The 15,840-nt window shown below is 46.8% G+C and overlaps 1 protein-coding gene across 1 annotated transcript in view; it reads right to left on the bottom strand.

Annotated features, from left to right (window-relative positions):
* Positions 1–15,505, bottom strand: part of NUDCD3 (NudC domain containing 3) — a 48,405-nt gene extending 32,900 nt beyond the window's left edge. The window contains exons 1-2 of the mRNA XM_053269936.1: positions 15,120–15,505; positions 10,670–10,986 (exon numbers count right to left, since the gene is read on the bottom strand). Of these exons, the coding sequence (XP_053125911.1) occupies positions 10,670–10,986; positions 15,120–15,317 (515 nt within the window). The 5' untranslated portion in view covers positions 15,318–15,505. The remainder of the gene's footprint in view (positions 1–10,669; positions 10,987–15,119) is intronic.
* Positions 15,506–15,840: the final 335 nt, after the last annotated feature.

The raw sequence follows: 15,840 nt of genomic DNA, 5'->3' as shown, positions 1-15,840 counted from the left end.
CAAACGCCTGGCGGAAAAGAAATGTCTTCAATAAGGTTTTGAAGGCTGAAAGGGAGGAGGCAGGCCGAATCTGGTGGGGGTGTGTGTGTGTGAGAAATCCAAAGAGAAGGGGCAGCAACAGAGAAAGCCCTTCCACAGAACTCTCTGAGACCAGGGACTGAAAGAAGGGCTACCTGAGAAGATCTCACAGGACGGGAGAGGACTGGCTGGGAGAGGAGGTCCTGCAGTTAAACAGGTGCTAAGCCCTGAAGAGTTTTAAAGGTGAGAACCAGCACTTTGAATTGGACCCGGAAGCAAATAGGTAACCAGTGCAGCAACTACAGGAGAGGTGTAACACTATCATATCTCCTAGCACCCATAAGCAGGCGTGCCGCCACATTCTGGACCAAATGAAGCTTCTGGGTCGTCTTCAAAGGCAACCCCAGGTACAGCGCATTACAGTAATCCAGACGAAAGATGACGACGGCATGAGTTACGGTTGCCAGGGCCTGCTGGTCAAGATAGGGACGCAACTGGTGGACCAGCCGAAGCTGGGCAAAGGCACCTCTGACCACGGCCCCCACCTGCTGCTCAAGCAGGAGCCACGAGTGTCATAGCCTGCCTCATGCAGTGGCTACCCTGGGAAGAGTATCTGCATGCTTGCATGCAGAAAGCTTGAAGTTCCCTCTCTGGCTTCTCCAAGCCAGGGTTGAGAGAGACTCCTGCCTGTCACCTTGGAGAAGCCACTGCCAGTCTGGGCAGACAATACTGAGCTAGAAGGACCAAGGGATTGTCTCAGTAGAAGGTGGCTTCCTATGTTCCTAGCCTTTGCTGGAGGTTTTCAAACAGGGGCTGAATGCTCTGTCAAGGATGCGATAGTAGTTTCTTGCACGGAGGATGGGACTAGACTAGAAGAACTCCAAGGTCTTCTAGTCCAGACGGGACTACTCTAAAGCGATATGAATAGCTGGGACTAGCATTCATAAGACAGTCTAGATCTATAAAGAACAGAAATTCTCACTACCAGAAGGCCTTCCTAGATTCTCTTCTTTTAGCAATTTTGTAAATCAGCTTGTCTCTAGATTACTGTATGCTGAAAGAAAGGGTCTAGGGAGGGATCTCCCAGAAGCTGAAGTGTGAAGTTTTCACACTCCTGACAGCTCCACGCCACCTTATGGATCCTAGTGTCCACCACTACACTTGGTGCTCCCTGCTACCACCTAACAATATCCCACAGGCCTACTCTTCTCATCCTCCATACTGCACTAATACCAGGAGAGAACACGTAACCTAGTATGGGAACTTTTGCAGAACTGCCACAGCAAGCCCTTCAACACCACACCACTGGCTGGCCCTTCAGATATCCCAGTGCTCACCTGCTCGTCCCAAGATCAGCCAACCTAGGTGTCCACAATAAAAGCCTGGCACATCATCCCAGAGATTCTCCGTCTCTCTCATCCCAGAGATTCTCCTCTCTCTCTCTTTCAGCAGCCATTGCATTTAGCAGCATGCTTGCATTTCAACACTTTGCCTCAGATGGTACCTCCTTTTGAGGTTCTGGACTGCATCAGCTTAAACAAATTCCTATTGCACAATCGGACTAAAAAGATGAGTAATTTAGCTGAAAATTACTTTCCAGCTTCATCTCAATCTAACACAGGTTGGTGAGTAAATTGAAGGCCAGATGGATCAATGGCAGACCAATCTTGTAAGAAGCTGGAGCCATTCTCAAAGCTACCACTGCTACAGATGCTACAGCAAGGAAAAGATTCAGTAGACTGGGAGCCACTGGGAGCCTTTGAAAGCTTCTTTGAAAGCACTCCAAGCCTTTGGGCATCCCTTCCCTTCCAACCTATACCACAAATCTGATCGACTGTCTGAGTGGAGGGCAGGACCACATTTTCAATCTCAGGGCTATGTTTACTTTCTCTCTTCATTCTCCTCCCTCCTGCAGCAAAATCCTCCTGGAATTTAGTCATCTTCCCTCCTTCCCTCAGGAAGGCATGCCTTTCCAACACTTTCCAGTCAAGGAAGGCTTGGTTCTCCCCATCTCTAAAATGGCCTATGATTAAGAATGCTTACACAACTTGGTGCACCTTTAAAAACTGCAGAACAAATGTTTGCAGCACGAGACAAGACTTTACTGAGGCTGGAGCAATGAAAAAGCGGCTTCTGGCAGGCAGACCACTACCACCATGAGGCCATTTTGCTGAGAAATTTGGGCCAAGGGCAACACCTGGGAAAATCACTGTCCACACAATCTGTTGTTGAGAGGATAAAATAGAACTGTGTGTGCCACCCTGATATCCTTGGAGGGGGGATCGGATTTAAAAAAGAAGTGCATCATGATGTATGTTTACCCAAAAGCAATAATCATAATAGCTTCCCAGAGAATGTCTCCAGTATAATTTTAATATTAAAAAATCCTGTTGTGTGGACTGGGCTTATAGTTACTGGAGCACCAAGGACATCTCTGGAATCCACCCTGATAAGCCCCTGCATAAGCATCTAGGCAGATGTGTGGGACATCTGAAGAGTACATTAAACTGATCCAGCTCTGGCTAGAGAGGGCTCTTCTGAAGCAGACACACGCCTAGCTATAAAGCTTCAGTAAAAGCAGTACATTTTGTTCTTTATTCTTTGTACTAACAGCTTGCAAGTTGTCAAACTCGTGCCACCAAACTGTCTGTACTGGCTACAAAACTCAGAAGTTGACGGCGCAGTGATATGGCATGGCCATTTTGCCCACCTGGCCTTTTCCCTTCTAAAGCTTGCAGCTCCAATTCTGGGTCATGGAAAGTTTCCAGGAAGGCAACACTTTTGGAAAAGAGAGCAAGCCACAAATGGGTCACACAGGTGTGACAATTCTCCTATTGCAGTCTAATCTAATTTTGTCCAATACAGCAGCTCCTGCTATTCTTTCCAGCCACAAGAGAAGACAGCAGCTGAGCTTTGCTAGCAAGCAATCCCTTGTGGCTTCTGTTATGAGCACCTTCCAGGTCATCCCAGATGCCACTGCACTGGAACACTAATGACTCTGGAACTGGGGCCATTGCTTTTTCACCATCCTACAAGCTTCTGCACCAGCAAAGTGGTTCTACAAAGAACAGCCTCCCATCTTTCCTTTTTCCTAAGGCATAAGAGCACAAGAGACTTGCCCTCTAGTTGGGTCTTGTTCATCCCTTTCTCACATAGAGACTACAATTTGCCCAGATTCTTTTTCTCGGTTGAATTACAAGCGTTCTACTCTTGGGTATGGGCAAGCAAGCCACAAGCAGAGTTCTGCAAGCCGCCTGGTGAGACAACATGGGTACAGAACTTATGTACAAGTTCACCTCATCATCATTTGTCTGCTCCTCAGCTTCAGGCTGCAAGTGAAGAGCAAAATAGCAATACAGTACAGCAGCACTGTTATTACATCCCATCATTCCTACAAGCAGTTGAGGGTAGTTTACATGGTTCCTCCAACCCACATTTTATCCTCACAACCATGTAAAGTTGGTTAGGCCAAGAGAGAGCAATTGGCCCAAGGCCACCAAGGAAGCATCATGGCCAAGTATGAATCTGAACCCAGTCTCCCTAGTTCTATCCAACGCTCTGAACACTACACCACACTGGCTGTCACAGAGCATTCACACAAGGTGTCTTGGGTTCTATTTACTAACAGGTGATAGAAAAGAGGTTCAGCTATAACTCATCCTATATGTTCACCTCCACTCCAGCCACATTTGGATGTCTCCAGCACACAGTGATTTCATTATCATGGTTCAGTTATTGAGACATCCGACTGTTAGGTAGATAAGGGAAGCAACAAAACTGATCTGATCAAAAAGAATCCTCAAGAGAGAGAAAGGGATAGATGGAAGCAGCCCCGGAACCCAAGATTGAGGTTCATTTGCAAAGACTGGTATCTGCTTCGCACATGCACTGTGGCATAGGCAACAATTCTATTGTATTTGTCCAAATATTGTCACCCGAATCGAAGTTCATTAGTTAGCTTTAGGGGAAAATACCAACATCGTTTATGTCAACAGAAGAGCGAGGAACCTAAGATCAGCTTTCTAAAAAAAAAAGAGAGAGAGAGAGAGAGAGAGATGAAGGAATTGAGAACACCACATAAGCAATGTAAATAGAACTCGGAAAGCAGACTGCTCTGTGGCACATGTGACACTATTTTAGATGCTGCGAGGCAAATGTATGCACAGGAAAATCTAAAAGAAGGCCAAGTGAGAAGGCAGGCACTCAAAATAAAGGAGATGAGCTTAAGCATCAAACATGATGAGGAGACTTGCTTGTCAAGGCAGATGGGAATGTCTAGGCACAAAAAGGAGTGCAATTCACAACCCGGTGCTAACCAGATGGCAGCGAAATATGTATTCTTTCCCCTGCTCAGAGCCTTCAGAAGTTGGGAGAAATGAGGATCAAATGGTGGCACATCCTGCCAAGAACCTTTCATAGATGCAAGCTGAACGAACTGGCCTTGGCAAGATCACCTGGGAAACAGAAACGGAGAAGAGCTGGTCTTGTGGTAGCATGAACTGCCCCCTTCACTAAGCCAGGTCTGCCCGAGTTTACATTTGAATGGGAGACTACATGTGAGCACTGTAGGGAATGGGGCCGCTCTGGGAAGAGCATGCAGAAGGTTCCAAGTTCCCTCCCTGGCATCTCCAGATAGGGCTGTGAGAGACTCCTGCCTGCCACCGAGGAGAAGCCACTGCCAGTCTGTGTAGGCAATCCAGAGCTAGACGGACCAAGGGTCAGACACGGTATAAGTCCGCTTCCTATGTTCCACCATCTCTTTACATTCACTCAACATGGGCATCTTTTCCATACCTGCACAAGAGGGTGATGTGCCACATGTAAGAGCCAGACCAAAAGGAGAAGAAAAGGTAGCATAATATTGATCCAAAGTTTAATAAGAGACTATTAGGCAGCTGCCAAGTTATATTTACACTGCTGGCACAGCAAGTACTAAGTGTATCTGCTCTTTGGAATTAATCAAGATAAACACACTGGTGTGAGTCTTACCGAGAACACCACAAGCACGCATAAAAAGGCTTTATAAAGGGTCACGTGATACAGCACACATCTATCACCATTTCAGTGTTCCAGAGAAGTACAGAAAGTTTCTCTGACATGGTGGAGGCCATGTGCGTGCCGGCATCTGCGTGGGGGCAGCTAGGAGGCGCCCCACTGGCACACGAGCATAACTAGGGGGAGCGCCATGATTATGGAAGTGGAGGCAAGCAGAGGAGGAGCAGGTATGGAGCTGCTCTTCTCTGTGTTAAAGGGGATATGTAATCCCTGCATTTTAAAGGATGTGCCACAATTCTGTTACAGGAAGCTGTGTACTGAATAATGCCTTCCCTTCCACCCCACCACCACTTGTTTTACTCCACCTCCTAACTACTACTGCTAGTACGATGATGAATATTTATATACCACTCTTTAACCAAAGTTCTCAAAGTGGTTTACATAGAAAAATAATACATAAATAAGGGGACAGGCAACCTAAAATAAAAATAAAAATCTAAACAAAAACTTGGCAGATACCAGCAACAGCCACTGGAGGGATGCCTTGCTGGGGCTGGATAGGGCCAGTTGCTCTCCCCCTGCTAACTATAAGAGAATTACCACTTGAAAAAGTGTCTTTTTGCTCAGTTATCAGGGGTCTGATTTAACTGTTCTGCTTTGGCCCCACCACAAAACAGCCACCAGGTTATCCAGTCTGGGCCTTTGCACATGAAAAACAGGCTTAGAAACAGAAAGCCCAGAAATTTCCAAAAGCAAACGTTGCTAGACACTGCTGGGCAGGCTAGAGCCATTTTCTTGAGGTGAAACTGAACTGAATGCCCATGTTTGTTTGGTAGGTAACTGAATGTGTGGGAGAGTCAGTAGTTCATTTTTTAGGAAACTAAGTGTGGTGCAGAATGCTGATTTATTTATTTAACATTAGAATTGGACATTTAGTATTCTGTATACATTTTTACCATTTACATCAAAACATCCATTTTTTAAAGAACAGGGTTTTATCCACCCTGTTTAAAAAGAACAATTCAGTCTGCAAGCAGAATATCCATTCAATTAATAAATGACCTTGAAAAAAATGAGAAGTTTCTGCCAACGACTTAAAAAAATAAGAATGAAGGGGGTGCAAAGTTTCTTCTGTCCAGCCAGGACATCTGTACTTTCTTATGACCTCCAGCCCAAGTGACTGACTTCTACTTACACACACATTGTATATTAAAATGTAAGCATTAGCCCTATGCAGCTGAAATCTGTCGGAAGCTCTGACACATACTACCCCATCTTCCGTGGCACCGAGAGGCAGATGCTCCCAAAGCAATTACCATCAGGCAGGAGTTGCTATTTCTGGCACAGGGGCATAGCTTTATACTGGAACTGTCAGCTGCACAGGGGAGGCTGGTAAAGCACACTCTAAAAGGTACAAAAAACCAACCAACCAACCAACCAATCAATCATCAATCAAATAAAATAAAGGCCTAGGAACTGGAGGTCCCTTCCCAGTGCTTTCCCCGTAGGGCAGGGGTCCCCAACCCATAGTCCTCCAGATGTTGCTGACTCCCACCATCCCCAGCCACAATAAATTATAGTTGGGGATGCTGGGAGTTGTAGTTCAGCAACATCTGGAGGAACCCTGGTTGGGGACCCCTGCCCTACGGGGAAAGCGCTGGAAAGAACTACAGATCCCAGGTGTCCCTGAACACATTTCCAGCCTACACTGTGCGGCTGTCAGTTCCAATAGAAAGGCGCGCGCACGCACGCATGCACACACAGAGGAAACAAGTACTGTCTGATGCTGGTCACACTGGAAGCACTCACCTCCACACCCTGCAAGGGAAGGGGGAGCCATGTTGGAACTTCTGATCGATTCGGACTGCACAGGCCTAGTCAATACACACACACAGCCCGCCAAAAGACACAGTTCATGAACTATGACTTCTCTTGTTACTTTCCACCATCTTAAAATATCCCAGATATGAACAATATGCCATACAACTGCAGTCAGAAGAAAAGCAAGCATACAGAGCTTATTCAAAATGGGCTGCCAAAACAGAAATGCACCACAAAAAAGGCAGATCATCATGTGGATAAAAAGTGTGCAAAATGACAGGGCTCAGAAGAGAACACCGAAATGCACATCTGAGGAGACTTGGATGAACAAGAAGGCCAAACGACCAAGACTGAAGTCGGCTAAGGCAACTAGCTTTTTTGTTTTCAGGTAAAGAGAGACAAAAATAGCATTATATAGTCTCCATTTGTTGCTAGAAATGCACATTATTCATACGATCTTGTCAACTAGGTTCATAGCACTGAATTCTGTCTGAATAAATATCACGGAATTCACCAGTTCTTCAATACATATTTAAGTCCACTTGATCTATGCAGCGAGTACCACCACCACCCAGTAGCAAACAGAGATGAAGTACAGCAAGTCCGACTGAAAGGTCTAAAAACCAACCATGCACATAGTAGTGTTCCCTCTAGTAGGGATTCCCAGATGATGCTGACTACAACTCCCAGAATCCCCAGCCAAAGGCCACTGCAGCTGGGGATGAGGAGAGCTGGTCTTGCGGCAGCAAGCATTACCTGTCCCCTTAGCTAAGCAGGGTCCACCCTGGTTGCATATGAAAGGGAGACTAGAAATGTGAGCACTATAAGATATTCCCCTCAGGGGATGGAGCTGCTCTGGGAAGAGTAAAAGGTTTCAAGTTCCCTCCCTGGCTTATCCAAGAGAGGGCTGAGAGAGATTCCTGCCTGCAACCTTGGAGAAGCTGCTGCCAGTCTGTGAAGACAATACTGAGCTAGATAGACCAATAGTCTGACTCAGTATATGGTAGCTCCCAATGTTCCTATGATGCTGGAAGTTGTAGTGAACAACATCAGGGAATCCCTGTTAGAGGGAACAGTGGCACACAGTACCTCAAAGCAACAGGAGTATCCCAGAGCATACAACCTGACACAGTTAAAGGAGTGTGCATACCCTGCCATGACTCAATATGACTTATTTTCAATTCTCTGAAGCCACTGACATGCCCTGGTTGAGCACACACCTCTGCTACAGATTCTGAAGAGTCTATAGAGGCACTCCAATGAGTGGAGTGGACAAAGCCATCCAGAGCTAGCAACAGCCAGTGGGAGAAAACTAGATGGTTAGTGCTCCAAGGGGAAAAGAAGCTCGCATGTTCCCAAAAAGGTGACCCTTATATCCAGCAAGGCCTACACCATAAAACATTCTAAGAGGCTAACTTCAGGCAGCGAAGTGCAGAAAAGGCAGCTAAGTGATTCAGTCATCTTCACGCTTTTATAATTCTAAAGTGATTCTGGGACCTGTGAATGTTTATCACAACTAGAACAAAACTGGCCTTATGGAATATTTACACCAGAGTCATAAAGAGGTTTACTCAGAAGTTACTCCAACCTACCAACAGGACTGAATTTCCTTTAAAGTGTGCTCAGGAGTCAGGACAGCATCCTTAAGCAGTTACCAGCTGATCAGTACACGACATCCTCAGACTTATGACACAATTGCTTCCTGAAAACTGTGTCTTAAGTCAAAACATTGTAACTCGGATTTTCCTATAGGAGTATTATAAATGGGTGCTTGGTTCCTGAACCAAGGCTGGACACTCTGATTTTTTTCTGCAGCTGTCAAAGCTGGTGGTGGGTCAGTCACAGGCATGCAGTAGAGAAGTTGACAGTAGAAAATCAGTTGCTCCCCTCTGCCACCCACTCCCTTCCCAGCTCTCTCACACTTTTCTGTGGAAAGAAGGGAGGCAACTGAGTAACTCATCTCCATCTCCTCCTCCTGGGCAACAGTTTGGCAGGGAAGGAAGCATCCTGTGGCCTGGGAAAAGGCAGGGCTGCCTCCCTCTCACCATCACAGCACAACAGCTGAGCCTGGAGGAGGAGGGGAAGCAGCAGCAGTGGGGGGAGCATTTTGGATAGGCAAGTCAGCCAATCCCTCCACAGCCTCAGATGCAAAGCAACTGCCACCAGGACCGATAGGCTTATTGATAATGCGAGCTTGAGCCACCTGCTCCTCCTCTACCCGACACACCAGGTGTCTAGCACAGCCTCCCACCCATGGCAAGTGTTGTAAAGTTGAAAACAAGGTGGCAATTTACACACGTCTATGTCATTTGTTGTAACTTGGAGCACCTTATAACGACTGCCTGTACTCATATTTTCAGTTCTGCATGATAAGCCAGTCTAGCCTCTACCTAAGCTCACTAACCTCCTCCATCAGACTTCACTGTTCGTTCAAAAAGCTTTGATGGCCAGCATCTGGGGGTGGGGGGGTTGATGTATTTGTATTGGAAGCATGCTTCCCATACAGTTTCTCTCTAATGCACATGCCCCCAAAATCAAGATTACTTTAACAAGAGCTATACAGTATCCTGTCAAGCCACCTTATTTGAACTTTGGAGCCCTATTCCTCCAGTTTGTTTTTCAATGTTGAAATAATCATCATCACTATGTATTAGAAGCAGCTCATAAACACAATACAATAGGTTAGGAACTAGGCGGTGTAAGCAGAGAGATTTTTAAGATTAGCAAATTAGCTAAAGCAAACATTTAGCTGATCCTTTAAAAAGTCAGTGGAGGAAACTAAAATTGAATTTAATAATAATAATGATGATGATGATGATGATGATGATGATGAAAAAAATACAGTTCTTGTTTAGTGTAGTGATAACCAAAAATGAAACGGTCAGCTTTGAAGTCCCTTAGCCTCAGCACATCAAGTGCACAGCAGTCAGCAGGTGCACAGACACCTACCAATTAGGCAGGGTTTCTCCCTAAACCCAATGCAAGTCAATAGACTTGTTATGCCGATGTAACCAGTTTGGCAAGTATACCAAGACATGCCAGAGAGTGTCCTCTCCCACATCTAGGTGCCTTTCACGTAGGTCTGGTCTACATACGCCTTGGAGTGAGATGGAAATGAGGTAGCAGAATAGGCTGTGCCATTTTAGACTCCAAGTGAGGGGTTCCACTTTTGAATGCTCCTTCTCTAAAAGACTCCCTGCATATAGAAAGCTAGTGCTTCAGGGGTTCTCCAACGTGGGTCCACAGATGTTGGTGAACTACAACTCCCATCATCCCCAGCCTCAAAAAGCCTTTGGCTATTGTGGCTAGGAATGATGGGAGTTTCAGTTCAAACAACATCTGGGGACCCACATTGGAGAACCCCTAAAGTGCATCAAGGAGAAATGTCCCAGCCCAAGCCTTAGTCAGCAGTGCTGGTTTTCCATCTGCAGGATTTTTATTTAATTTTCAGCAATGCCTGAAGAAGTGGTACTATCCACTCTACCACCTCCACATTTAACCCCCTCATTCCACCACATCAGTAATCCAGACCACAGCTCCTTCCAGACAAACACCTCGCTAGACTCACTGCTTAAGTCACCCTATGACACACAAGCTCCTGCCGGCTGGCATATTTGCACATTCTTTGTCTATATCCAGAAAACTCCTGTATGGTCTGGAGTAGGACTGCCCCATGCTCAAAAGCAGACCTTCTCCTAGTGGTCCAATCTCTTTAGCAAAGATATACCCCTCCGGAGCTTACAAAACAGCAAACTAAGACGTGGTGGCTGAACCTTGCCACCTTATTGGCTTGGCAAACACTCAACCTGGCCAAAGCACTGTGACATCCACTTACTCGGATGGTTCTGCTGGCTGAGTTTGGATGGCGACAGCAGCGGTAGCTCCTGCTGGCTCCACTGCTGCATTAGTGGCTTCTGCTTCTGCTTTCTCCTCTGCTGCCACAGGCTCCTGCAATTCAGCAGGTTTCCCACCCTCCAACACAGAGTCATGCTCCACTGCCGAGTTGATCTCGACCTCCTCTGCTACAGCGGGCACCTTCGCCCTCTCTGTTGCAGCTGCCATGTCCTCCTCTCTTTTCTTCAGCTTCTCTTCAAGTTCTTGCTGTCTTCTCTGGTCATCCTGACGAGCCAGATGTTCAAAGTTCTTGAATGCCTGAAAGTATTTAAGCAAGAGTCAAGCCATTAACTTATAGATAAGCAGAGGACTAGTGGACTGGGTCCAGTCATTACAGAGGGGCAATCACGAAAGATCTTCAAGGACTGCATCATCAGGGGCCTTCAAAGCCAAAGCTTTTAAAGTAGTGACAGTCTGCAATACTAATCTCTGAAGGATGGGAAACTACAAGAAAGGAGAAACTCCCAAATAAAGAAATAAGCCAGACTGAGCCACCACTGAAACTCAAGCTCCCAGTGAGACATTGCATTAAACAGGCTCTTTGGAGCCAGGGAAATTGAAAGGACTACCTGCTCCCACACAAGAAACAGCCCAACCGTCAAGATCTTCAGGTTTCCCTCGTTTCTGAAATCAAGAGGATAGTTACTGGAGAATGGGACTTTTCTGCGGTCATGCCCAAATTATGGTACTTTCTTTCCAAACGTGTTCATCTGGCACCAACTCTATTATCCTTTAGGTGCCAAGCAAAGCAGATCTATCAGGCTTTTCACAGTATAAATGACCTTTCATCTGCTGATTTTGTTACTTTGGAATTGTATTTATTGCATTTTGTTGCATTTTATTCCCATAAGCCAGAGGCAAAAATAAGATGCACACACTATGACTTAATGCCGATTATCACAGAGCAGACTGAACTGTGCCTTAAGTTGCACCATAACTTGGAACATTTTACATGAAAACACAGTCCCTTGAAATGTCTCTGTCTGTATGGAGCATTCAATGCAACTATTTAAGAGGATAATGAGGGCCACCAGTAGTGCAAAGGGTGTGGGAATAAAGCCGCAGCCTCACCGGCCTCTCTAATTGCAATGTGTTCACTTCCATCCCCCCAATGAGACCTACAGCTAACACACCCTCAACTTTCTCATTACCATACACATGCAGAGCCAGCTATTTTAGAAGCATACTTGAATCTAAGTTGCTAATCCATTTATGCTGTCGATGCCCAGCTTTTATGGAGCAGCTGACAAAAATAACACAGTAGCTATTCTAGAGGGGCCAACTGTTCCAAGAATAGACTTGAGGAAGAGAGAGGGCAGGCTGCAGTAGATGTCAGCCTAAAGGCCAAATATCCATCCAGAACAGTGCTATCCAAGGCATACAGAATAGGTCCATGGCGTGGGACGTACCAACATTTAGTCCAGTATCAAATGGCAGTCTGCAGTGTCCAATGAAAAAAGACCAAGCCCTCTGCAAATTTTCCGGATGACACAGAAGGAAAGCTGCAATTCTGTGCAGCAAGAGAATCCTAGGAAACACCTGCAAAGCTACACCAAAGTTCTGGAGAAGGACCAATGAGGATGAAGCCAGGGTGAATGTAGCACAAATATAGCCAGTCATCTACACCCATCTCTTGCACTGTTCACTAATGTAAGCCCTTCTTCCCTTTTAAAAGTAAGTTGCTCTTTGGGTGTCACTTCTCCATTCAGGATTAGCTACAAGACAAAAATAGCTGAGGTCTACCATATGCATGCTCAATCCTTGCCCTTCATGGTTGGTGAAGGCTGCTTTGGAGGGACTGGTTTCATGGGTGGCAGGGGTGGTGAACATATCTCTGAAGCAGGAGGTGGTGCCTCCTCAGCTAGAGGAGGCAGTCAGACCCCTCCTTTAAAAGCTCTCATTGGACCCAGATGATTTAATTAACTTTCGACCAGTTTCTAACCTCCCTTCTTGGGCAAATTAAGAACAGCAGAACAGCCCTGCTGGATCAGGCACAAGGCCCATCTAGTCCAGCATCCTGTTTCACACAGTGGCCCACCAGTTGCCTCTGGGGAGCCCACAGGCAAGAGGTATGTGCATGCCCTCTCTCCTGCTGTTGCTCCCCTGGTGTTGGAGAGTGTGATTGCATCTCAGCTCCAGGAAGTCCTGGATTCATCCGATTACTTAGATCCTTTCCGACCTGGATAGGGGTTGGAAACTGCCTTGGGTGGATGACCTACGCTGGGAGATAAGACCGAGGGAATGTGACTCTGTTGATTCTCCTGGACCTCTCAGTGGCTTTCAATACCATCAACCATGGTATCCTTCTGGGTAGTGTCTCCGGGGGCACAGTTATTTATTCATTACATTTTTTTAATACCACCTTGTCCAAATGCTCTGGGCGGTGCACAATAAGTAAAACACAAAAACAAACAACATTTAAAATAAACTGCTTAAAACAAATAAAGACAAATGTAAAACAGTCCAAAGCCATTTAAAACCAATTAAAAATACTTAAGAACCATTTAAAAACCTTGGAAGGCCAGGCCAAACAATTAAGTTTTTAGGGCTCTCTTGAAGGCCAGCAATGAGCCCAAACTATGGATATCTGCCAGGAGAGCATTCCACAGACCAGAAGCAGCGAAAAGAAGGCCTGTTTCTGAGTCAGAACTTGCCACCACGTGTACCGGTGTGGTAACTGGAGACGGACTTCTCCAGATGACCTCAAGGTGCAATGGGGATCATACAGAAGAAGGCACTCTCTAAGGTAACCTGGACCTAAGCTGTTCAGGTGGCTCCACTGATACCTGGAAGATCATACTCAGGTGGTGGTACTGGGGGATACCTGCTCTTGGCCTCTGGGGTGCCACAGTGATCTGTTTGGTCCCTATGCTGTTTAACATCTATACGAAACCTCTAAGAGAGGTCATCCATGGGTGTGGGCTGAGGTGCCATCAATATGCCGATGACACCCAGCTCTGCCTATCTTTTAAATCAGCAGACACTGAACCGGGTCTTGGAGGCTATACTGGATTGGATGGGGGCAAACAAGCTGAAACTTAATACAGATAAGACGGAAGTGTTCTGGGTTGATAAAACTGATCATCTGAGTAGTGTGGTAAGTCTAGTCTTGGACAGAGTCACACTCCCTATTAAAGACAAAGTACACAGCTTGGGGCTGTTTCTAGACCTAATGCTGTCCTTGGAAGCACAGGTGGCAGTGGCGTGCAGAGGTGCTTTCTACCAGCTATGGATGGTACACTAAACAGTTCTCAGTGTTTAGCTTTTTATTAATTTTAATTTGAAACTTTAAAAAAATGTAATTGTAAATGTGGTGTAAGCCTGGTCTTTTAACTTGTTTCACTTTATTAATCTATTTTATTAATGATGTGAGCTACTGGGGGAGGGTGTGTGTGAGTAGCGTACTAGAGAGGCGGCGTATAACTATTTTAAATAAAACAGAAAAATAAATAATAAGACTTAATGGAGCACTGGGTTTTTGCAGGGAGCAACGGCCACCATAGAGCAACACCAATGCCAGAAAGGATGGAAGCAATATGCCCTCTAACAGGGATTCCCAGATGTTGTTTACAACTCCCAGAATCCTCAAGCAAAGGCTATTGCAGCTGGGGATACTGGGAATTGTAGTTGACAGCATCTGGGAATCCCTGTTAGAAGGAGCACCAAATGGAAGTTGTACTCCGGAATTTATGCAAGCTGCCTTGGGGGGATCCTGCGGGATTAGAGGGCAGCGCTGAACTTTATCACAAGTACAAACTTAAGACCACCTTAAGTGGCGCAGTGGGGAAATACTTGACTAATGCCCTATCCACCCCCAGCACAGTACCACTCCAGTGACTGTTGCTAGCATCTATCTCATGTTCCTTTTTAGATTGTGAGCCCTTTAGGAACATCTTCTTATTTATTTATTTATTTCTCTGTGTAAATCGCCCTGAGTCATTTTCGGATGGGCGGTATAGAAATCTAATGAATAAATAAATAAAACAACAAGCAGAAGGTTGCCTGTTCGAATCTCTGATGATATGTTTCCCAGACTATAGGAAACACCTATATCAGGCAGCAGCGATCTAGGAAAATGCCGAAAGGCATCTTCTCACACTGCATGGGAGGAGGCAATGGTAAACTCCTCCTGTATTCTACCAAAGAAAACCACAGGACTCTGTGGGCGCCAGGAGTTGACACCGACTCGACAGCACAATTTACCTTTAAACTTAAGAAGGGGAAAAACACACACACACACACACACACCCGACGAGGCCCTGGAAAACACACACACACACGACGAGGCGCAGCTCGTCGTGGTCGATGGAGCCACAAAGCCCCCTTTTTGGGCTGGGCGGCATAGAGGCCTGGGTGCGCCGGGCCAGAGGCCACCCCCAGCTTAGACTCACCGCGAGGGTCATGCTCTTCGCCACGCCGGGCGGGAAGCCGAGCCGGTCCCCCGGCTGCTGCAGGAGGCGGTAGAAGTCGGTCTTGCGGTAGAGGAAGCCGAAGAGGATGCGGAGGAACTCCTGGACGTTGCCCACATGCTGCAGGATACCCAGCAGCGCCTGGTCGTACATGTCCGTCATGGCGGCGGCGCGCTCCATCCCTCGGGCGGCGGGCGTCGCCTTCCAGGCAGGGACGGTGGGGGCGCCGAGGCGAGGCCTAGGTCGGAAAGCAGCTCCCAGTCAGCAACGGACACCCGGAGCCTGGAGCTTTCCGCTGTCACGGCAACCCCACTTCCGTGGGCAGCCCGAGTCACGTGTCCGCCGGGCGCTTCCGGTCCGTGCAATGGGAATCCCGCCGGGCACCTTCCGGCGCGACCGCGCTCGGTAGTTCCTGCAGGGGCTGCGGATGCATCTATGGCGAGAGGGGGTTGTGTTTTTCGACCGCAGCGAGCAGAAGCAAGAGCACACTAAAGACTAACCCATGCATTACACATGCATATGTAGAAGCCATAAAGGCTAACCCGCGTTTTGCATGGACAGTAGGCAGCTTCCTTCATTAGATGAGCTGCTGGCCGCATTCGGGCTCAGCACAGCGTTCCTCCAATGGTGGCATATTGGGACAAAAAGACCCAACTTCACATATACTCTGATAGGGCCTGAGGTGCCTGTGACTGACCAGGAG

The sequence above is a fragment of the Hemicordylus capensis genome, chromosome 8 (genome assembly GCF_027244095.1).
Source record: "Hemicordylus capensis ecotype Gifberg chromosome 8, rHemCap1.1.pri, whole genome shotgun sequence".
Classification (NCBI taxonomy): Eukaryota; Metazoa; Chordata; class Lepidosauria; order Squamata; family Cordylidae; genus Hemicordylus; species Hemicordylus capensis.
Note: the sequence above shows the minus strand (reverse complement) of the source record. Positions and strands in the feature narration are given on the sequence as shown.